The sequence below is a fragment of the Taeniopygia guttata genome, chromosome 3, assembly GCF_048771995.1.
Source record: "Taeniopygia guttata chromosome 3, bTaeGut7.mat, whole genome shotgun sequence".
Classification (NCBI taxonomy): domain Eukaryota; kingdom Metazoa; phylum Chordata; class Aves; order Passeriformes; family Estrildidae; genus Taeniopygia; species Taeniopygia guttata.
Genome location: NC_133027.1, coordinates 20870337 through 20894805, shown reverse-complemented (window position 1 = coordinate 20894805; position 24469 = coordinate 20870337). Strand labels below are relative to the sequence as shown.

The following is a 24469-nucleotide window of genomic DNA, read 5'->3' as shown; positions in this document are numbered from 1 at the left end:
GAAATTCAAAGTCATGACTGATCAAGTAAAGAATGTATAAAACATGACATAATAGTTATATGCAGATTATTTTAACTAAATTATTGTCCCTGCTTAATAAAAACTAGATCTGAACATATGGAGGAGAGGCTGTTGACCTGATCAGAATAGTAACAGCATTTTTACACAAAGTATGACATTTACAACTGGACCTGCATCTCAGTGAAGCTCATTGCAAACTCCTTTGGACATAGATGTTAATAAGTACTTAGAGCAAATAGCTCACCTTTGACAGAAAGAGTAGAAACTGAATCAGTGGCTAGTTTTTGTACTGTTTTTAAGTACATTAAAACAAAACTGTTAAGAAAATCTGACGGAAATTAATGTAATAATTCTCTTATTGAATATGCCAGTTGATAAAAGAAATCACAGAAACATGTGAATGGAGAAACAGGTATCAGCATTATAGACACACTTCTATATACTGATTAAATTTAGAACTTCTGCTGTGATATGCACTTAAAATTGTATCTGATCCCTACCTCTACTACATAAATCTTACCTGGGATTTAGAAAACTCACATAATTTTACATTCCTTATAGAGGGTATCTGTGGCATATTAGATACAGGTCTCGCACTTGAACTGCTAAATGTCTGAGAACATAAACTAATTTAAAATACTCTAAATTTGAGAAGGCCCTTTCTTCCTGATAGTATATCAAAGTCATTTTTGCTTTACATAGTTTTGGTTGAATAACTACCTTCACTGAGATACTATGGCCATTTGGAACATACTGGCCTCCAGTATTTTAAAGGCATCTTGTTTGCATGCCATTTATTTTGGTAGCTCCACACATGCACCCCCATTACTACTAGTACAAGACATTTTAGTGCCTTCAATTGGCTTTTATCTTTTTGGTCTTTATCTCACTTTAGAGAAAAAGCCTGTTCTCCATAATCAGAGCCACCCCTTCCCCCTCCAAACCAGGACTGAACTTGGTCATTCAGATGTGTCTGGGTAAATGTGGATGTGAGACAGAGTGAATCTCCTAGAAACTTGTTCAGAAATCCTAATCCAGCAGGGTTTTATTTTCTCTTCCCTTCCCCCTTTTTATAGTTTATCCCCTCTATAGGGCTATAGGGTTTCATTCTTATCTCTTTGACCTTTCACATCTACCCTATAAATTCAGAACTATTCTACTCTAGGGAAGAAGAATAAGACCACTGCTTGGCCAAGAACATTTAAAAGGAATTCTTCAGATTACTCCTTCTCATCAGCAACACAAACTTCTCACACTTCATTCTCAGCTTTCTCTTCCTCTCAGATTTTCAGCAAGTCCTCTCAGCAACATTTGCCTACATTGTCTTCATACACCACTACTGTGTTGCATTAACCACAAGCAATTTGTTTTGGCTTAACAGAACACTCATCATATGCAGAGCCATGCATTTATGAGTAGTCTAATTGATGTTTTGGCAGCCTAATACAACAAAGATATATATTAATCCAGTTACAACCATACTAACACATGTATTCCAAATTATCCAGTTATTACTAATCCCCATTAATTTGATTCTTTCAGTTGTATGCTGACTTTTTGCAACCTAACCCTGTCTTTCTGTGTTATGCTTACCCTCCCCATGACCTTCAGGATACAAAAATTGCTACTGTTAGCCTCACTCCAGGAGAGGAAGGGTTTGCACTGAGTCACCAGTGACCTGAGTTCTTTGCTGGGAAGTTTGCTCTTGCTGTTCTCTTTGCTCTTGGGTCTTAGGGTTATTTTATACAGGTCTCTTTGATTAACCTGCCTCTTCCTATTACCCTCAGGTTAGTTACACAACAACCATCCACTTTTTCATTGCTACACCTCCTGAGGCCACACATACAACTACAGCCAGTGCTAAGCTAATGCAAAACCTATTGCAGCAGGGCAATAGCCTCCTGTGACACTTTGCTGTTACACACCCACAGTTGCCCAAGACATCAGTGAAAATTCCTGAAGTTGGTTAAGTTTACTAGAAGGTCTGTGGTCAAAGGTGAGTAAAAAACCACTGGTTGCTTTTGTTTAGATTCACTTAATACTTGCATTTAATTCCTCTGTAAAGAGAGGAAATTAGCTTAATCAGCACTTTGTCCAATCTATGACTATGACTGAATTTGTAGAAATAAAATAAGATTAAAAATAACTTTGTAGCTAAATGCTGAAAACTTAATTTTGTATGAAGATTTCACATATTTTTCCTATATCTTTAATACACAAGTATGACTCTAAACCTTAGGAGATTAAAAGCTACAGAAAAACTGGTTGAAAACAATATTTTGTGGTGCCAGAACACAGAGTAAACTTCTGTACTGTTATAGAAAGATGAGAGAAAAGGTATATTACCACTGCAATTAACATTTTCTTGTATTTCCTATTCTATTTTCCATGGGGGACTATTAAGTATATACTCTCCTAGCATTTTCCAGGCAATAAACTCAGCAATAAAATTTTTACTTTCTTCTAATTGTCCACTTTATTTTTTTTCTTAACAAAGAATGTTTGTCTCAAATGAATCCCTTTGAAAATTAGCTATAAATTGATTCAAAATAGTATTGGGATGGGATGGGATGGGATCGGAATGCAGCTACTGGAACAATTCAAGAACTGTATTGTATCCCTACTTCTGCTAATGAATTATTCACAAATGCAGCAACAAATCCATAAAAATCATGTTCATCTGTAATGAAATTATTAACAGACAAGGCTATGGAGTTTTTGACAGAAGTTGGCCATGAATTATGTACTCATAAGTTCCTCTCTAATTTATTTATTTGTGACACAAATCACGTAACATTGCCTTGGTTCATTGATTATAACTGACTAGTGCTTTGACATATAATCACATTTAGTTTCTTTGTGAAACACATTTTATTTCTTAATTAAATTAGTCTTAGTTACTTGCATATATTTATTGGATAAGAGAGATTTTGGTCAAGTAATGTTGAAGCATAAATAAAAAAATCTATGCAAACAGACTATGTGATATGATAAATAGCTCATAGTGATGCTTATACATTAGCTACTAAATGTAATGAGCAGAAACCAGTGTAAAACAGAAAGCTGAAAAGAGCATCAAATCTCACTGAGACAGGTCTCAGTGAGATAGGCACTTCCCAAGAAGTAGGGATTTCTATATTCTACTGTCGCCTCCCAGAACTGGCAACTATTCTGGTGCCAAGCAATTTCTAAAACGGAGTAATGACTGTAGTTTTCCAGAACTTATCTATTCCCCCTCTCACAAGGTGAATACTTGTTTGTGCTTCCTTTGGCCATGAAATACCATATCCCTTTTGCATATTGGCAGAGCTTCCACAGAATGTCTTGGCACACTGCTGTCTGCAAAGAACCAGCACACACAAAATATTCAAGTTTGCAGAACATCAGCTCCTCCGCTTGGTAGTACAAGGCAGATTTCAAGGACAGGCAAGAATGAATATCAGGAGCTTCAAGAAGCAGGACTAAAATCCTACTTGGTTGCTGAGTGCCATTTAGCCAATTGCTTGCCACTTGCTATTTTTTGTCAGTTGGTGATAAGCACGGAAAGTCTATATTGATGTTTTCAGTGTTATTAAAACTGTCTGATTTTGAGAAATACATACTGATCAATGTTCCTCTATAAATATCCACTGGGAATACATCTTTCAGATATCCACTCAGTTACCAATTTTTGATCATCTTTTGTAATAACTTGCTCAGGACAGCAGTGATGAGTTGCTCCTTTGAATAGCCTGGGATGATGAATTCCTGATTGATGCAGTCAATACTCACTTGTGTGATAGCGACAGCCAAAATATTACAGCTTGCCCTAGCCAATCCTTAACTTTGGCAGCAGGGTGCCCTGGTAACGTGTACCTATGCCTCAGTAAATGGGTGGGAAACACAGTTCAGCAAACTTTTTAACAGTCTCTCCCATATGCTGCTCAAACCATTGGGCCCAAAGGATGAGACACTTATTTCAATCCCACTTTCTCAATGAACAGTTGTTCAAGGAAAGTTTTTGTTTGTTTCTTTGAAATTCAGCAGTCTTTCCTTTAATGTTAGACAATTTTACGGTCTCTTTCCAGTTTGCTACTGCTGTATGTACAGTTACAGGTTTTTACCCTACTGAATGAACTGGAGAAATTTCTGGGACAATTTACAACTTATTTGATGCACATTATAGTTTTGGGAGAGTGAGGGAATGTTTGTCTTTTGAAGAAAAAGAATATATTTGTGAAATTTTAGAGATTTACCAGTGTGGATTTCAAGAAGACTCAAACATTACTGTCCTCTGATAGGCTGTCCAGTTGTTATTTAATGTAGTTTTCCCCTTATTCCTGAGTTTGACACAACAAAAGTGGCCAATGGAGAGCAGATTGAAATAGGTATCTAAGGCTGATTGTCAGCATACTAGTGCCTTCCTTCTCCTAAATTGGAAAATAGAGGTGGCTAAATGGCAGCATCCTCATCAGGATAGGCAGCAGTTTCCTTGGGACATCTGGCATTTTTATAATTCCTTACCTACAATTTCCAAGTCAAAAACTTATTTTTCTAGTTGTTTGCCTCTAGCTGAATTCCAGACACTAATCAAAAGCCAGTCTCTCATTTTCCTTTGCAGCTGAACAGAGGAGAGATAATATAACAAAAAGTTCATAGGTTGAGATAAGGACAGAGAGAAATCATTCACCAAATACTGTCACAGGCAAAACAGATGCCAATTAGACATATTAAGTTTACTACTAACAAAATCAAAGCAGGATAATGTAAAGTAAAATAAGACCTTAAAAACTTTCCCCTGACCCATCCCTTCTTCCAGCTCTAACTTCTCCCCCCAGCAGTGCAGGGATATGGGAATGGGGGTTATGGTCCATTTATTAACATTGTTTTTCCTCTCTCCACAGGTCTGCAGGACCCTGCTCCAGCGTGGGCCTTGCACAGGGTCACAGCCTCCTCCAGGCATCCACCTGCTCTGGTGTGGGGCTCCTCCAAGGGCTGCAGGTGGATCTCTGCATCCCTGTGGATCCCCACGGGCTGCAGGGGCACAGCTGCCTCACCATGGGCTGCACCACGGGCTGCAGGGGAATCTCAGCTCTGGTGCCTGGAGCATCTCCTGCCCCTCCTTCTGCACTGACCCTGGTGTCTGCAGAGCCTCTGAGAGTTCCTCTTGTGTTCTCATCCCACTCTGCTCTGGCCACAATTACACCAGCACAATCACTTTTCTTTTTCTTCTTCTTAACTCTCTTATCTCATAGGCATTACCAGCAGTTCTAATTGGCACAGCCTTGGCCAGAGGCACATCCATCTGGAGCTGTCTGGCAATGGCTCTGCTGGACACCGAGGAAGCTTCTGGCAGCTGCTCACAGAAACCACCCTTGCAGTCCCCCCACTACAAAACCTTGGTCATGCAAACCCAATATACTTTAAAAAATATTCTTTGCTTCCCTATATCTTTAATCTCTTCCCACAACACAAAATTAAATGGTGGAGCATTTATTTTATTAGTAAAATATTAGGTGTAATGAAGTTCACAAAACCATAAAGTTTTACAAAAGGCCTCCTTCCTGATTAATACAGAAAATATTAACATCTAAAAACTAAAATGGCATCTGCAAATCTTGGAGTTTGTATTAAGACAACAAATGGACTTCAGTAGCTTTGTGAAGGTTCTTGTATTGACAGAGCTATGTTTTAATGTCTAAGTTTCCTGGAAAATCAAATTATACTCTTTCAATTCACTTTTCTGGAAAAATTTTTTAACCTTGACACCTTAGTAAAATAAATTATTTATTGTTTTAGTGCTAATAGTCTTCTGCTTCCGTTCTCTAAGTCAAGAATCATCTGTGTGTATGTGTGCTTGTATATACAAATGCAAAGCATGTCTATGAAAACAGAAAGAAATAAAAACAGGTCTGTAATATGATACCTTCCAGAGTCGGCAGTTTGCAACTGTTTTCGTACATGCTGATTTTATTCAAATCTTTTGCACAATTTTCAATTTTCCTGTTGTGAAGCAAGTCAGATCTGAATGAAACTTCTTGGCAATTGTCTAATGTAACACCCCAAAATAATGAGTTTGGCTTAAAGCCATCTTATTGAAAACATTCTGCATTGTTTTGAACTGCCATCTCTTTGCATGATTTTGTAGATTTTTATGAGAATTTCAAAAATGTGCCTTATTTTAAATTATAGGATTTAATGTAATCCAGAAAAACAAAAACTCTCATCACTAAAATAGCTATGTGACAGCTAGCTTCAATTTACTTTATTTCAGAAATGGCAAAAGCAAAAGGTTTTGCAGGCTCAGAGATGCAGTAAAACTGAAAAAGTACAAAAAAGAAGACAGGGAAAAATGCATACATGCTTTCAACTAGTAACAAACTGGACAAAACATCAACTCCTAAAGAAGCTTGTATGTTTCTTAAGCTACTAAACCTGATAACCCCTTGAAATAAAGCATTAGATGAAGCCATCACAAATTTGCTTAGCTCAACTTAAGTAAAAATATGTATTTTTTCCTAATCCTTTCACAAATTATATGTACCCACTCATGTTCAGTACAGCAACACCATAGGAAAATATAATTCACTGAAGGGCATTTGTTAATTCCAAAAAGAAATTAACAATAATAGTTCCTTGGCTGTTGAATTTCAGAAAACATTTATGTAATTGTCAATGTTAAGATATGCCACTCAGGTAGTCACATATTGTGTACAAGGCTTAATTATATCAACTGACAAAGATTTTTATGTTTAAAAAATCACAGCTTGTAGGTAAAGAGAAACATTCTGGAAAGTAAATTCATTCTATTTTACTTATCTCTGTCAGTAATTTCCCATATATATTCCCTGTACATTATCCTATAGCTGCCATTTATTTTATATTTACACAAACTTGTATCTCCACTTTTTAATCCTCACTTTTATGCCATATTTATGAAGAAGAACCATGAGAAGCAATTCTGGATGAAGTAACAAGTTTGTAGTCACAGGAAACTACTATCCATACTGGCAAATACTTGCCAGGAGTGCTGCTGTTATTTGCTGGTTCCTGGCAACTCCCGTGGAGAAGTCCACCTTTGCTTGCTTTGGCTGTGCTTAGCCTCATACCTCTCGCAGTGTCTGCATGCACCTAAGTTTGGATGGTCATGCGAGGCAGTGGCCCAGTCTCATCTCTTCCAACATTTCACGCTCTGGTGTGCTGTCACGCACTTTTCTACAGGCAGGGAGTGAGATAAATGCCTTTTCATGCACAGGATGGACTGGGGCAGATTGGCTTGAGTATGAACTCCAGCTCTTGAGCAGAATGGCATTGACTCCTTGCTGCATGTCAAACTCCACACCTCTGTGCATGGTAAAGAAAACAACTCAGGCACAGATGGAGGGCCCTGAGCAGCAAAGGAGAACAAATTAAATCCCATAATCCCACATAACAAACTTCCCTCTTGTCCACCTCTCCCCTTCTTCTCCAGGGCTCTGGTATGTATGAAGATCAAACAGTAAACAGGGATGATGTCAGGTATCTTCTGACCAGGAAAACACGGGGAGAGAGGAATTCATTCTACGATAAAGTATAGCAGTGACAACCAATATTTTTGTATAGATTTACCTCCAAGAGAAAGATGATGCATGTTTCTTTCTTGCTTTTCTCATGTGCTTTAGCAGGGGGAAAAAGCCCCAACTCTAAAAGTAACTTTATAAGAAGTCTAGCCAACTCCAGTCATACTTTTATTATCTATTTGTGCATGACAAAGGCAGAGGTGTCAAAAGAGAACAGAGATGCCTTTTCAAATTACATTTAGGTAAGCAAACAGAAAGTTATGTGCATGAAGCACATATTTTTAAATCAACGGATAGAAAAAATTAAGAGCTTTCCCTTCTATCTCTTTAAGAGTCAAAATATATGTCTCCTAATAAAGTAGTTTGCTAAGGACCGGAAAGAACTTCTTTGCCTTGGGATCAGCTTCCACATTGCTACCACTGGACTGCAAGAAGCTCCCCCAAAACTGATAGTCTGGGCCAAGGACCATGGTCAGGAATTGGACGGGAGCTAAAGATGCACGGGAAAGCAAATTCTCATCACAGTGTTTAGGACTGGGGGCTTTTCCTGGTCAAGTGTTACACAATGCCAAGGGTATCAAGAATACTCGAGGGACGTCAAACTATTCTTGGTTTTGATTCAGAGATCAGCGAGCAGGGGCGGCTGTCCCTTGTGACCCAACGGGAGGCGCAGCTGCCCGCTACGGGCGCGGACAAGGCGAGGGGGCTGCGCTCGAAGTGGCGGCGCCCTAACCCCGCCACGTCGCCCACCTTCCCCCGGCAGCAGCAGCGCCCCTGCCCCGCCGGGGCAGCGCGGGAGGCCGGAGCCCCCGCCCGCCTTTGCCCCGCGGGGCGGCGCGGGCGGGCCGAGCGGAGCCGTGCGGTGTCGGGGAGGAGCGCGGCAGCGCTCGCAGGAGCACCCAGAGCTCGGCTGTCGGGATGCGGCCGCGGAGGGGAGGGGAGCGGGAGCGGAGGCACCTTCCCCCGGCGAAGAGCCAAGTTAAATAGCCAGCGCCACGCCGCCGCCTTCCTCGTCCCTCCCGGCTCCGAGCCCTCGGCGAACGCCCCCGTCCCACCCCGCCCGGCCGCGGGCGGCGGAGGGCAGCGCGGAGCCCGCCTGCCCCGCGGAGCCCGCCTGCCCCGCGGAGCCCGCCTGCCCCGCGGAGCCCGCCTGCCCCGCGGAGCCCGGGACGCCGGCGCTGCCGGGAGGGGCGGGCGCTTGGGAGTCGGTGCCGGAGGCGCCGCGTCCCGCCGAGCCGCCCGACTGAGAGGACTACGCCAGCTGCATGGGAGGAGATGAGCGTGGCGGGGAAGCAGCCTCCTCCAGCACCGCTCGAGCGGCCCGGCAGCCTCCTCGTCCCCACCTGGGCAAGTACCGCTCCCCCTCAGCCCGTCCCGGTGCCAACTCCCGCGGCGGGGCGGGGGTGGGGAGGGTCCCGCGGCGGCGCTGCCCGAAGAGAGGGAGGGAGGCGCCTGCGGGAGGGACGGCGAGCGGGGCGGTGCGGGCTCGGGATGCCGGCGGGGCTCTGCCGCGGCTCCCCGGGCGGGACGGCCGCACCTCGCCTCCCTCCGCAGCCGGGCGGCACCGGGGCCCGAGCGCGGCCGGGCGGGACGTGTCCCGGTTGATCCCGGTCGCGATTCTCAGCGCGCCGTGACAGGCTGCAGCGTGAGGGTCGAGTTCCCCGGGGACCGCCTTGTATCATTCAGTTTGAAACACAGCTGCAAGCCTGCGATGATAAATTAAAAAAAAAAAAAAAAAAAAAAAAAAAGGTCAGCTACTTGGATGTATTTAGCATCTCATGCACTTTTAGGAGAAGCCCGTGAGGGAGTTAGAAAATAACTTGCTACTTCACGGCAGCGTATTTGGCAAATCATTCATGAATGATGCCCTCTGACGGCGGTTCTCCGCTGTCCTGGTTTGTATAAAATGTAGTAGGTCTGTCCTGCAGACCTCTTAAAATCATTACAGACTCTGTGGTTTAACACGCCGCTCTTCTTGGCATGTAAAGTTGTTTTGTCATAGCAATCGTTTTCGATCACCAGCTAAAAAATTATTCATTTTATTTATATAAAATATGTACCAGTGCTAAAATAAACTTTTTTTTTTTTTTACCTTATCCTTCGAGCTGTTTTGGTGACCACAACCTTTCAATTTTTTAAAAGAAAAATTGTATTTATCTTCCTGATGTTTTATCCAGAGTGTTGTTTAGAAGGTGCCTCAGCTGCATGAAAGCTGACTTAGAGACAGGTTCTCCCTTACAGTGATTTGTAACTACTTCAAGCTTCTGTAATCATAAAAATGAAAGTAATATTTGGAAATTCAAGTGTAGAAGAAAAGGGTAGAAGATACCTGTAATCATAAGCATGTATGACAGTTGCACATAAATCTGTGGAAACAAACTGTTGTCTTGTCTGAGAAGCTTTCACAGCCTGTATTTGCATCTATCTTTTGACCGTGTGTGAGGAGATGCATAAATTTAACCTTTGAGCTTTTAGAATTTCTATAATTCAAAAAGCAATAATGGAGTTAAACCTACTGTGTTTTAAAATTGTTTCACACGTCTTAATTTGTAAGACCTGCTCAGGAACTGCAAAAATAATCTGTGCAGCAATTATCTAAAATGTTAACAGCTGATTAGGTTGTATGGCAGTTCAGGATATTTCAGTGTTAAGGGTGAGGGATAATCCCTATCATTAGGTGAAATTTATTACTGGTATTCTTGTAGTTGTGTCAAATGTGTATGTTTAAGACCAATAGCCTGGGACCAAACTAGGCACTTCAAGAATGGTGAATTAACCTCTTGGGAAGAGCAATAGGAACTAAAGGCATGTGACTACACAATGTACTTTGACCCTAAATGAGAAATAGTGCTATGAATCTAAGGCTTTGGCAAGCTGTCTGTTTCTAACAAACAGACAAATTTAGCCTCACTTTCCTGGCTATTTCTAACAGACGTGTGTGATTGAAAGAAGGAATGAATAAATAGTCTTAGTAAAAAAGCCATTTAGACTCAAGTTCAACTGGGACATCTTATGGCAGATAATTTTTTGGCTCCCCAGATATGCCACATACTGAACTTCTGAAGAAAATTATGCTCAAAAAGTATTGAAAAATAAGAACTTGATTTATAATTCACGGAGTGACAAGTGCTTGACTTGCATCTTCTTAAGTTATTTAGCAGTATTGGAATCTAAATCTGTTTACCTTGTTGAAAGAAAAATGTGTATTTTAATGCCTGTGTATTGACTGTGTGCACATTTTTCTCAGAAATAAGATATAATAACAGTAGTTAGTGTTTACTAAATATTGCTTGCTGAGTCAAATTAATTGTTTGGGATTCTAGTAGCTAGACAATATTAGTGCTAAAAGATAGATGTGTTGTATTTGTGGTTTTTTTCTCTTCAGAAGGATAACAGTTAAATACTATCCCCTGCAAAATAACTCAGCATACTTCTAAATTAAAGACAATTATAGATTTGTAATAAAATACTGATTTTTTTTGCATGCATGTATCTATATGTATCTATATCAATTATCTATAAACTTCTTGAAGTACAGTTGTTTATGTTCAGTTCTATAGAACAAATTTTCAGTCAGACTTTGGCTTTAATGTTTTGCCAATCTCAGTGTAATGAAACACCTGTTTCATTCAGTACCAGACATAGATTCTTACTCATCTGATTTCAAAAATTAGTATATGTTTCCTCTATCTGTAGTGAACTTTTTGTTCTAATTTCTTATATAATCCTTTCCAGCCTTTGCCCTTGGAAATACTCAAGGGGTCATATATCTTAGTAATTTTTACAATGTTAGAGTCCTTGTGACATATTCTTACAAGGATTTTATGGTCTCATTGATCTAGTATGCATTAGTTACTGTGGTTTTCATTGTGTTGCTAGAAACTTGGAAGGAAATGATAATGTAAGAGGTACTTGTACTGTTGATACATCACGATTTTAAAAGAAGAAATAAATGTACAGTTCATTGCTATGTAGAAATAGACCTTTTTGGGGTTTTGGGTTTTTTTTGGTTTTTTTTTTTTTTTAATAGGGACTATTATCTTAAACTTGGGCATATTATATGTAGTAGATCCAGTTTTCTAAAAACTTCTATACACAACCAGAAAAAGAGCAATAAGCAGACTGTTCCTTTTTGCAGCAGAAACCCAAAGAAATAAAGCCAGCAACATGAAACTTGTTTGGATAGCACTCTTCTCTGCAGTTACCCAAACTGTATACTCAATAAGAAGGGCAAGTGCAGCACAGGCAGATTTTCCTTTCCTCTTCTCGGTTTTCACTGTGTCTGTGTGATTTAGGCACTTGCTTAGAGATGCTAGTATAAATATCTACTTTTTTTTTTTTTTTTTAAAGATGTCCTGGGACATTGATGTTTTTTCAATATTCGTCCCCCACCAATACTGAAGCTTCCAGAAAGTGAACACTAGGTGTCATGTTACCACAAGCCTCGGTGTCTTGTCTTCTCTCTGTCTTTTCAGGGTCAACAGTTAATCTTGATGGTTTTGTAAAATAGATGACCACCTTTATATTCCACACAAATATTTTAGTAAGTTTGGAATCCATTAAGTCGTACTGTATGTGATTGTCAGAAGCTTCAATTTTCCTGTGATTTTTATGAGAAGTTATCAGTATTGAGGTGGCATGGGTTTCAAGGTTGTTTCCAAGATCTGTCTATGCCACAATACAAATCTATAGGATATACTTACTAATTGAAGCATTTTCTCACAGATAGTAATTTTCTATTACAATTCCTTGCTTCTCAAAAGCTGATTTCAGAAACTTTTGCTGTAAAGTGAACAGAATTTGTCTTCTGATTTGAGGATGGCAAACAAGAAAAGATATGGTGGAGCTTCATGACTGGGAGGAGGTGTCCGTGTACTCTGTTGTGTGAAGCCTAATAATTACTTTCTAGTGTAAATTTTGTCTTCCCACTTATTTGGGAAGGTGTTTCTTCCCCCCCAAAAAATCTGTGAGATTAATAGTTTCAAGATCCCATTAAAGACTTTACCAAACAGCTACTTAATATCCGAGTGGTCAAACATTTCATTTTTCATCACTTGGCTTCCTTGTTTTCACAAATCAAATGTGAATATGTATTTTACCTGTATATAACTCCATGAAAACACTTAGCAAAATAATTAAAAAAACATTCAAGTATATGGCTTTAACATCTTAATGGAAATAAGACTTGTGCCTGCCCACCTGCCGCTCAGAAAAAGAAGAGCATTGGTATTCCTTTTACATCTCAGATCTGTGTTTCATATTGTAGACAGATTTTTTTTTCTGATGTTTTAAACATTTTATGAGGCGAATATAAATAGAATCATTTTCACTTGAGAGTTCAGAGACTGCTTAGAATAGAAATGGTAGTAGAGGTCAGCAGAAAGGAATAGAGCATGACCATTCCTACAAAACTGACACCTATTCTTGCTTGTCAGTGGCATCACAATAATGGAGACAGCAAACACAAATCAGATTCACTCAGGTTTAAAGGGACCTTGGGAGGTCCACAAGTGTAACCTTCCCCTGAAAGTAGTGACCGTGTGGAATTCAGATTGAGTTGCTCAGGTCTTTTCCCAGTGCATCTTCAAAACCTCCAAGGATGGAGACTGCTCAGCCTCTCTGTGCAAGCTGCTCCCTGCTGGGCTCTTTTCCTGGTGAAGTGGGGGTGAGCTGTTAGCTCCTCCCTCGAAGCCCCTTCTTCCTTAGGTTCAAGCAGGCCCAGCTTACTCAGCTGTTTCTCACAGGGGAAGTGCTTCAGTCCCTGGCCCATTTCAGTGGGCTTTGATGAGATGTGCTCTCCTTTGTCAGTGTTTGTTGTGTTGCAGGGCCCAAACCTGGGTGGAGTGTAATGAGTGCCAAGTAAAGGGAAATGATTGCATGGATTGCTCTCTGTTGTGGCTAATGCTGTCAGCCTTTGTGGCTGGCATTGTGCATTGGTGACTTCTGCCCATCAGGACAGTAGGACCTCTGCTTCTTTTCAGTATATACTCTTCCCCACACCTCAGACATATCCAGCCAGCCCCTCTCTCCTGCCACATGTCAGGGAGAAATCTGAAGTTTTTAAAAAGCAGATGGCTAGTTTAAATGCCTCTTCTTGTCCTCCTTTAGTTGAGAGTGAATGCAGAACTCCAGGGGAATTCATCAGATTATTGCACTTTCTTTTTGGTCTGCTCCTTCATAGTTTTTGGATTTTTTTTTTTTTTTCACCACCAAAAGCAAGAAAAGGCTCTTGCTGAAGTTAAGATTAATTTACTACAAGAACTGCATGTTAAACTAGTTGGAGCAATTTAGTGGACTTACTCATCCTTCACATTACAGATGAAGCTGACAGTTAAAGCCAACTGATGCCCATGATTGTGTTTCACTACAGACACTCTTTTCCAGTAATACTCTTACAGCAGTTCTGATCTAAATTTTATTGGTCTGTTTTCTTTGAAAAAGGGAAGCTGATTCTACTCTATTGAGCTCTTCTGTACCTGCTTGTCTGAACTTTCTGTCTGAAGAACAGCGTGACTTCAGTGAGAGCTGTCTTACTGGAACCCTTCTGCCACTCTTTATTTATGTATATCAACAGGCAGATTTCTATAATGAGATTTACAAACTCTCTAAAGGATATAACCTTGAAGAGCTGGAACCCTTTAGCACAATCTAATCAATATTATCTCATTTATCATCTCCTTGTGAAGTTCAGATTGTTGTGGGCACAAAATGCACTTCTCATATTTAGAGAAGCTGTGGACAGAAAAATCAATGCAAAACATCAAGGTTTTTTGTACTGTGTTTAAAGAGGCGTTGTACATGCTCATGCTGCATGATACTCTAAAATCATTACCCTTATAATGCTTTCCTCCACCATGCCAAACTTGAATGACTGTTTTATGCCTGTTGTTTTGTGATTTTTGTGATTTTGTGACCTTTGCAGAGCTTAGCTGAGAATTGTAAGTCACTAGATGAATAAAAGCTAAGGAGAAACCTTTTCCCTTAACAGGCAAGTTCTGTGTGATGCCATTTGCTGCGCAAAGTGCATCTGGAGTAGCTTTTTTTCATGGGTGCTTAACATCTGCACTGTAAACACAGTGACTTCCCAAAGTCTGAGTGGCTGAATTCCATAGCACTTCCTTGACTGAAAGGAGTAGTTACAGTGAGGTGCAGCAGACAGGCTAAACTGGTTTGTTAAGGACCACAGAAGCAGTCTTACCCTGGGCTGGAATCAAAATCTTTTGGTGTCAAATCTGTATCATAAGCTCTTGATAATCTTTCCTTGCCACAAAACAATGGTTTGTTGGTTTTACTGTTTGTTGGGAGTTCTTGTTTATGCCTAGGTTTATCAGGAGGTCTAACTACAATGGAATGAGTTGAAATGGGGCTCAGAGTAGCTCAGCCTCTGTGCATGCTGGTGGACAGCGTTTCTACAGTGATACAACATTGGTTCTTACTCACTGATGTTAATATCTATCCGTACACCAGAAAAAATGTAAACAGTAACATGGTAAGTTTTGGAGCACTCTGTGAAGTGGTTGAGCATTATTGTTCCTACCAGAGAAAATGTAAATAGTAACATGGTAAGTTTTGGAGCACTCTATGAAGTGGTTGAGCATTATTGTTCCTACTTGTATCAGCAGAAAAACTGAAGGAAAGAGATTTCAGTTAAGGTTTTGAGCTGGTTTTGGGGCTTTCTTTGTGAATTTGGATTGAGGAAATTTTCTTTCAGTACTTTACATTTTGTGAATGCCTGATAAAACTTCCCCATTTAGAGAATGTTTTTCAAAGTTTTCTTTTTTATCTCAATTAGATTTCTTTTTTTCCTCTCACTATATCATGCACTATCCTGTCCCATCTAGTAACAGATGTAGACTTTGGAGAAATCTCATTCATTTAACTTATTGGCTGCTGCTACTTGTGTAACTAAGGACTAGTATGTTTAGGATTACCATGAACATGGATACATCATGTTACAATATGTAACAGGAAAAATAAGAACAAAAATTCACATTCAAAACAGTGCTAAACAAAATGGGAGATAGTAAGGAATATTATTTTGTTTCCTCTATAGAAGCTGTATTTTTCCTCTAGGTATATATGCAAATAGTAAATTTATTGGAGGAAAGTGTCAGAAGAATAGATCTCATATGGGATAGCATGAGGACACATGCATATTTGAAAGCTGTTTGTCACAAGTGTGTTGCCATCTTCCTCTCCAGCAAGCCTGTTAAATCAACAGGCATAGAGATAGGTTTTTCATTTACTTCACTGGCTATGACATAGATACTGCAAGGAAATTCATGGGCACATCTTTCCATACAAATTCTATCTTAGCAGTATTAAATCACATTTTTAGAAAGGCTTTAGGAATTACTTATACTTGTGTTAATAAAATGCTAGTGTCTTCTATACCTGTAAAATGCTCACTTGAAGCAGGCATTACAATCTTATTTTATGTCATGTGTCTTTGCCTCTCTTTCTCAACCTATCCTGCTGTCTTAGGCATAGTAAATGCAACATTCAGACATTCTTTTGCCACCCTTCATGAGCCCTGATGGAGCAGCAATATAAGGATATGCAGTAATCTGTGCTGTGTGCTCATTTCCAGAATACAGTTGAAGCATAATTAAGCATATGTTTCCAGTTCAGTCTGACAGTATTGTTTTGTGGTATAGCTATTGCTCTTTATAAAATCTCCTCTTTTTCTAGTTTTGAAAGGGTAGTTATCAGTTGCATAGTCACACAGTTTTATGCAACTATTTATTGTACTTTTCATTAAGAGATGAATTATTTACTAAGGCATCTGGTGCATCATATGGTTCATATGCTGGATGTGCTAAACAGAATGCTCTTTTTTGAATAATAAGGGAAAAAATACATGACATAAAAGGATTAGACTTCCTAGTGTGCTTTGAAGAGTAACTTTACTGTTCTAGAATCTCCAAGCCTGTTTTACAGGATTTTGTGATCATTAAAGGAATCTTTGATTCTAGTGGAACATGTGTGCATAACTGTATGTGTCTGTATTCATAATATCTGAAAAGTAGAGGAGTAAAAAAAGACATTATTCTCTGACAAAAACTGTATTATACAGTTATTAAAAAGTATCATATAGTTATGAAAATGTGTAATAACTGTATTATACTGTTATTATACATTATCATAACTATATGATATTTTTTCCACTTCTGTGACTTATAATCACAGACGTATGTGTTATGGTAGTACCATTTACAATTTATAAGGCAGGAAATTTTTATTCTTATGATCTATAGAAATTGGATGTCCTCCAAGGTTATCAAACATTAAACAAAAACCTTCTCAGTCTTCAGATAACCTGTAGTCAATATACTTCAGCCCACTGTATCTAACTCTACACAAACATCCAATTTCTTTCATATATTTAAGATAAACTTCACACTCATTTTACATTAGAAAATTACTGAAATGTACTGTAGATAAAATCATTGACTGACTTACCACTGATTTACCACTTCATTCCATAGTGTCATTTTCATAGTGTCAAGGTAAGCATGGCAGAAATTGTATATGGGCTAATTAATTCACTGGTTAGAGTTACATATCTTTGCTCCCAATTAAACAAAATTTGATACAAAATTTTCTACTGATAAAGTTTCAGAAGTTGAGACATAAATCTATTCAGTGTACCTTCCATTTACAAAAAATTAGTTTCTTCCTTGAAATTAGACATTCAGAAATTTTAACAGCTGTAAGTTTTTGTTAAACAAGACATTAACCAAAGCATGGCATTGTCACAACTCTGTTTAAACAATCAAAACTGGGGATATAGCAGAATGTGTTGCTCTCAAAGGACTTTGAAAAGCAACATTTTTTCCAGAAAACATGCTTAATCCAATAAGAAAGCTGCCTGCTTTAAGCGTATTTGGCTTTGAAATAGATGGATACTCCTAAAGGTAGATGGTTTAGGAAGATGGCCCAGGAATAAAGTATGAAGTCTGAGTTGTCAAAATCACAAAATCACAGAATTAACTAGGTCGGAAAAGACCTTTGAGATCATGGAGGCTGTGTCCTAACATGACTTTGTCAACTAGACCATGGCACTGAGTGCCACACCCAGTCTTGTCTTAAACACCTCCAGGGATGGTGACTACACCACTTTCCTGGGGAGCCCATTCCAATGCCCAAACACCCTTTCTGTGAAAAACTTCTTCCAAATGTCCAACCTAAACCTCCCCTGGTGCAGTTTAAGACTGTGTATTCTCATCTTTAAAATGCTACCACAACAACCTAGAGGTTCAATTTACACTGAAATAGTTTAAATCTGATTTGCATGCATAATCCCAAGGAGCTCTCTGTTATTTATGACAGACAGAAATATAAATTGTAGCTTGAAGGAATGCTTCATTCTTCTTACTTTTACTAACTGTAATTGAACCTTTCGAATAAGAAAACAAAAATTACATTTGTAATTCTTCCTGAGGGCAATCTTGTAGTAGTTGGAACCATCTGTGACTAAATATCCAAGAATATTCCTTTCAAATGTCAGGAAAGAGGAAAATAATATGTAATATTTTACTGATAGTAAGGAAAAAACCCAAACCAACCACAGCTGACGAGCTGACTTGATACAGGGATTTTTTATCATCTCTTCAATTTTTCATTTATTGTGACTAATTGTGCTTATGTGCTATTGTGCTTATTTACTCCTCTAATTCTGTACTTCACTAGGTTGTGCTCTTTCTTCATAATCTTTGCTGTAGATCTAATAAAAATAAATCAGACTTTCTCATTAGCTGAACATGTATTCTTGTAGGTCCTCCATTTCAGTTAATGAAAAAATGAACAGAGGATTTTTTTTCCTACAATCAGAAACATAGAGTAGTTATAAAAAGAGAATTGATATGAAAGGGGTGAGTAGGCAGACATGTGTTGCTTTGACCTCAAGGAGTACTGGGTTGTTTTAAGGGATTATTTGTATTTTTATGTAATAGAGAAAGTCCATACTTACATCTCTGCTATCTCTGTTTCTTCTTTGCATCTTTTAGCAGTTTGACAGACTTTTATGAATGTTGCTGAGGTTAACTCAGTGCCAACTGGCTGAAGTTTTCATAACAAAAAATACCTAAATGTAGTAAACCTGCTTGAGTTGACTCTCTAATTCTCATAATACCAGTGTCATTTTAATTCGACCAGGCTCAACCCAATTCTATTTTGTAAAAATCTCTTCCTTCATCATTTCATAGCATAAAATTAAGGCTTAACCTTTTAAAATTTATAAAATTTCGATTAATTGCCAAGTGCCACAAAGAAGTACAGAAAGTGCTTCATGTATAATTTTAAGCAATTAGTGTTATTGTTGTCTGCTCAGGAAAACTATAAAAATGGGTTTTTTGTAAGGCAGACTATTCTACCTTAAAAAAATTAAGGTTTAGCCCATCATATTTAGCAGGACTACGAAATAAAATTAAACAAATTCACCAACCTATTGCCATAGTTTATGGCACTGAGGTGTGAGATTAACATAATGATATTCTATAAATTCCTTTTAGATGGAATTTATAAATGGTAAAAAGTAGAGTGTTTTGCAGAGCATTATTTTTTAAGTATTTCTGTGACACTTTGGCAAATAGAGGCCAACCAAGAGAGCATTATCAATATAAATTGTAAAACTCTTGTCCTATGGAGAAGGGATCTTTTCTATTTAAATTAAGTAATCAAAACATTATCCAAAATGAAAGATGATGAAACATTATTTAGGTCTAAGAATAATATTTCTCTGTAACTGAGTAATCTGACTATAATCTCTTGTTTTATTTGTGGTGTTGATGTTTCATTAGGAGGGTTTCTGCTCACTGAGAACTAATTATCTTACATTTAATTGGATGTGACTTGAAAGAACAATCATAGCAGTATACTGTGTTCTCTATATACAATCTGCAAGAAATACTGAAAAGTACATTCTTGATTAAACATAATGGAAAATTGTCACCTTGAACATCATTGCACAGAATAAAAAAATAGATATGTTAGTTATACTTTGCAGTCTAAACAGTCTTTAATCAGCTTGCTTGATATTTACAGATCAGATATCTTGTGGAACTAATTCATGTTCTCATGTAAAATTAAGGTGCTTTCACTAATGACTTCTGCAGATACTTTTTATGACTCTTTCAGTGAATTGGAACATAACACTTTGCATTAGTTTGTCAAGACTGAATAGTTTCCAACTTTTCCACTGGTGGTACACGGTAACCTATGACTTAAAGGTCTAGTCCTGCTTTGGGATCTGAGAGTTTTGTTGGATATCAAGTAACTGCTGTATAAGCAGAATCATATTCCATTTAAATGGTACCCTTCTGTGGGTGGGAATTACTACTGCCTACACCACTGAGATGCTGGCCGTGCCCGGGACTGCAGCAGAGGGGACAGCGCCGCGGCCGAGAGCGGGGCTGGCGCTGCGCTCCGGGCGCCGCTGGTGTCGGTGCCGGAGGCGCCGGTGTTTGTTTGCTTTAGTGTGCATGCTAGTGAAGAACTGCTATTCCTATTATCGTATCTTTGCCCGAGAGCCCCTTAATTTCAAAATTGTATTGATTTGAAAGGGGTTTGCATTTTCCATTCCAAGAGAGGCTCCTGCCTTCCTTAGCAGACACCTGTCCTTCAAACCAAACAGTGATAGCCAGAGTTGGAGCTACTTGTGTGATTTCTGTGTAGCGTGTTCTACAGAGTATTTAGAGCTATACACAACAACTAAGTCCACAGATCTTCTACCACTTGCTTGCTTGGCATATGTAATAGAATTTTTAATTGCTATTCAATTTATTTTGTGGTTCTCTGGGAGGATTATTTTACTTAAATTGCTGCTTCATCTTTCTGAACTAAAGTGGCAATTTGTGATTTAGGAATCAGAAACTTTTCAGGGTTGATCTGCCATAGTATGCTACTTACAACCACATGTATGTATTTCAGCTTTTTCTGGTTTTCTAGGCTGGACCTAAAAACTTTCTGTTAGAGTTGGGAACATCTGCATCTTGAAAGTAAGATGTCTAAAATATCTGGGTGATATGTTAGATATCACAGTTCCTAGATCCAAGGTTCAGGTTTAGATTTCATGGGATCTCAATCCTTAAAGAAGAACAAAGTTAATTGAGCCATCTATTCCTTTGCAGTTTCATGGTGAAGGTGTTCTTCATGCATTCCAATTGTAACTCTAAAAATTATTTCTAAAAAGAAGAAGATGAAGAAGCACAAGCAAATGAAGGCCATCATTCTGAAGTGTGTCTTTTACTACTCACTATCTATTACTTTGAGGAGAAAATCTGTCGAAGACTACACTTTTGAAGATTATGAATGTTCTTCATTGTCTCTATTTTTATCCAGAATATTTATCAGAGTTATTTTATGACAGAGAATAAAGGAAGGCTCAATTACAGATGCTGTTTTAGTGTATGTTAAGTAAAGATTTGGCCATAGCATTTATCTTTTTGATCCAGGAAACTTCTGGATCGAAGGGATGTCAGATTTTAGTATAACTTCATACTAATAAACACAGATAATTGCATTCTGTCTTGCTGTGATTTAACCTATCTGTGTGAGATTACTTTATTTCATGGTGAAATTTGTAGGTAATTAGGTGCAACCATCTCTCCAGCCAGAGTGGAGTGACAGACTAGAAACTTCATTAAGAGACCTCCTTCATGAGCAAGAATGTCTGTCACAACAAACACCCCCAAGTCTTCTCTTCAGGGCTTCTCTCAATACATTCTTCACCCAGCCTATATTTTTGCTTGGGATTGCCTCAGTCTAGGAGCAGGACCTTGCACTTGGCCTTGTCGACCTTCATGAGGTCTGCATGGGCCCACCTCTCAGGTCTGTCTGGATGACATCACTTCTCTTCAGCTGGCTGACTGCACTGCACAGTTTGGTGTTGTTGGCAAATGATGGCAAATTGCCAATTTAAATAGCAAAATACTAGAGATGTATTACTGGGTCTTGTTGGGAAGGGTCTGACACAGCTGCATTTCAAATTCAAACTTAGCTTTCCTCTTACAGTTTTTAATTACTTAATATCAGATCTTTTCAAAAAGTTGCTGTTACTAAATGAATAGTAGCTGATAAATACGTGTTATGCTGTTCAGGATTTTCATTATAATAGAAGTGCCCTGGTCATGAACCAGCCGAATAGAAACTAGGATCTTAACCAGGACAGAGAATCAACAAACCTGGTTTGTTACCATGGAGAAAAATTATATGTATTTAAAAAGATGAAATGCTAACCAACTAAAATATGCAGAGGTATTAAAAGAAAGAAGTGTACCAAGCAAAATGTAAGGGAATCTATCAGAAAAAAAAAAAAAAGAAAGAGTGAAACATACTATTTATTTTCAGATAAAAAAAATCAATTTATTATTTTCTTCCACAGCTGTAGTTGTCACCATTTTCTAGGTATAACTGAAATACTTTATTTGTCTCAAACACTAAAACAATAAAAAGATCTCTTTTCTATATTAAATTACATGTAGAAATTCAAATAAATCAACTCTGCAGTTATTTCACAATTTATATTAACACTGTAGCTTAATTACTTCCTTTTTTTCATTTTTACTCCACATAATTTGTTGCATTTTTATGACAGTAACTTTAGATCCACTGGATCTGATTAAAACAAGTACAATTTCTGTGGGATGTATTAACTATACTGAGGGTGTACAATTTAAAGGTTGGTATGAACTCTTGCAATTGATCTGTCAGAATTGAGATTGAGTCTTATTTTACTTTGTGCATAAGTGTGTATATTCTTCTTTTTTTCTTTCTCACATTACTTCTTGGTAGCTCTGGATTTAAAGAGACAGATTGTGCTTTACACTTAGGAAGAATTTCAGAGAATATCCTTTCATGTTCCATGAGACAGAGATTTCATTTGTGATACACATGAAAGCTAAATACCTTAAAGAAATATATGGGAACAGGTTTTTCTTCTGGGTTATTTAGTCCAGAACAATAGAAGAAAACAACATCAACAATTTCTGAAAAGTTACTTTTCCAAAAACTTCAGATTTTTGCCTGATATTTTTCATAATTTCAGAAAATAAAGGAAATAATTGATTTTCTGTTGCAAATAATGATAATTAATGCTTTGTTTGTTTGGAGGTTTTCTTTTATTGGATATGGGTTTTGCAAAACTCGTTAGTTACATATAGTGAAATATGTAGTGAAAAGTTATTTGTGTGATCATTATATTCCAGTTATCTGCAAATAACCCCCAATCTTTTTGTTTCACAGTACTGTTTTAAGTGTTCTGTAAAGTGTAAATAAAAGATCTGGCTTAGTGATCTGCTCATTTGAATGTGGCATCTTCATAAACTGGAGTGTAAAACAGGATAGATACAAATGTTGTTTCTTACCATTTAGCATTTCTCTAACTTAGCATAGCAGCTAATGATTTTTCTAAACTTGTTGTTTGTGAGGTGGGCTCATATTGCAAAGCAGCATTTTCACTATCTAGTTTTGAGGAGTTTAAATGTACATTTAAAATTTTGATTGGAAATGTTTGGACAATGAAACAGTTTTGATTTACTTTCCATTCACTCTTTCAGTCAAACCTTTTGCAACCTTTAACTCTTCAGATTGTATCATTTTTTCTCCCATAACATGTGTGGTTTTGGCTTTGATTCCAGAGCTGACACTGAAATGCTAGATTTTTATCAGACATTTTGGCAAGACTCTAGCCAAAGTAAACTATTCCTTGTGTTTATAAAGTTAAGATAAATATTTATTTGTGTTAAAAATCTCTGAACTGAAAACACATTTTAAACCAGTCAAAGTAGATGATGAATACCATTATTTATTAAATATCCCTTCTTCTGGGAACTGTTTTCCTTGCATGCAGATCTTGAATCTCAGTGGCTCCACACTTATGAGGATTAGATGAAACCTTTTACTGTCGAGCACCAGAAAATGGAACATAGATGAGTATGTTGTTCCTGTATTTTAGGATGTTTGTTTGATCAGCATCCAAGAGTACATATTTACTGATGTCAAACAGCACCTTCCAAACTGCATTGAAAGCAAATGTTAATATTACATTCTAGATTCAATATACATTTTGACTCTTGCATTTGAAAATATATATATTTTCATAGAGTGTTCTGATGGAAGACTTTCAGACATAGATATTGTGGGAAGTCAAAACAAGCTTTGTTTTCTTCACTTTGTTTTACCTAGTAAGTTTCTTTTGGTCAATTAATGTTGTGCAGACAATGTCACAAATCTCTTCTATTTTGGCTATTGCAAAGACCTACTTCTGCAATATAATTTATAGTAATTGGATTATTGAATGACTATAATAGTTACCAAGAATTGAAGTAATAGATATAGGCAGAGCAATTTCATGCTTTTCAGATAAGATTATGTTACATTTAGGATAAGCCACAAATGACTTGATGACTTCACCAATTTTAATTAACTTTAATATCTAAGAAAAAAAGAACCTTGCTAAATTGTCAGTCATTTTAACTTTGGTTGCTATTTCACAGCTAGCATTTTTCTATGTTCAAGATTTTATCTTTTAATTTTTTGATATATTTCCTTTTCATGGTCTTTAGAAATTGTTATTCTGGGCTATCCTTGAAAGTAAAGTGCATGTCCTTCTGGCTCAAGATCAATTCTTTGTCAGCCTGACAATGACTTTTCTGTTTGGAAGAGGAATCTTGTTGAAGCTTCAGTGCATGTGTTTTGATGTTTTGTCTGTGAAAGACACTTAATGTGTAGCTTGAGATGTCTGTAAGAAAATTTATGAGGGTTAGGGTTAAATATCAGGCCTCATATTCCCTCTCCTAAGCTGTGGAAACCTGCTCAAAGACAGTGCTTGCAAATCAGGCAGTGTGGTGTTTGTCACTGCTGTAGTGCTTTTGACTGTCCTTGCTAATTTCATTCTCTCTAAGTGAACA

General features: G+C 38.0%; 1 protein-coding gene across 3 annotated transcripts in view; it reads left to right on the top strand.

Moving 5' to 3' along the window:
• Window positions 1–8089: 8089 nt before the first annotated feature.
• Window positions 8090–24469, top strand: part of SNTG2 (syntrophin gamma 2) — a 226420-nt gene continuing 210040 nt past the window's right edge. For all 3 annotated transcript variants that reach the window (XM_072926387.1, XM_072926385.1, XM_002195418.6), the window contains exons 1-2: window positions 8090–8711; window positions 8777–8906. In XM_072926387.1, coding sequence (XP_072782488.1) covers window positions 8125–8711; window positions 8777–8906 — 717 coding nt within the window. In that variant the 5' untranslated portion in view covers window positions 8090–8124. The remainder of the gene's footprint in view (window positions 8712–8776; window positions 8907–24469) is intronic.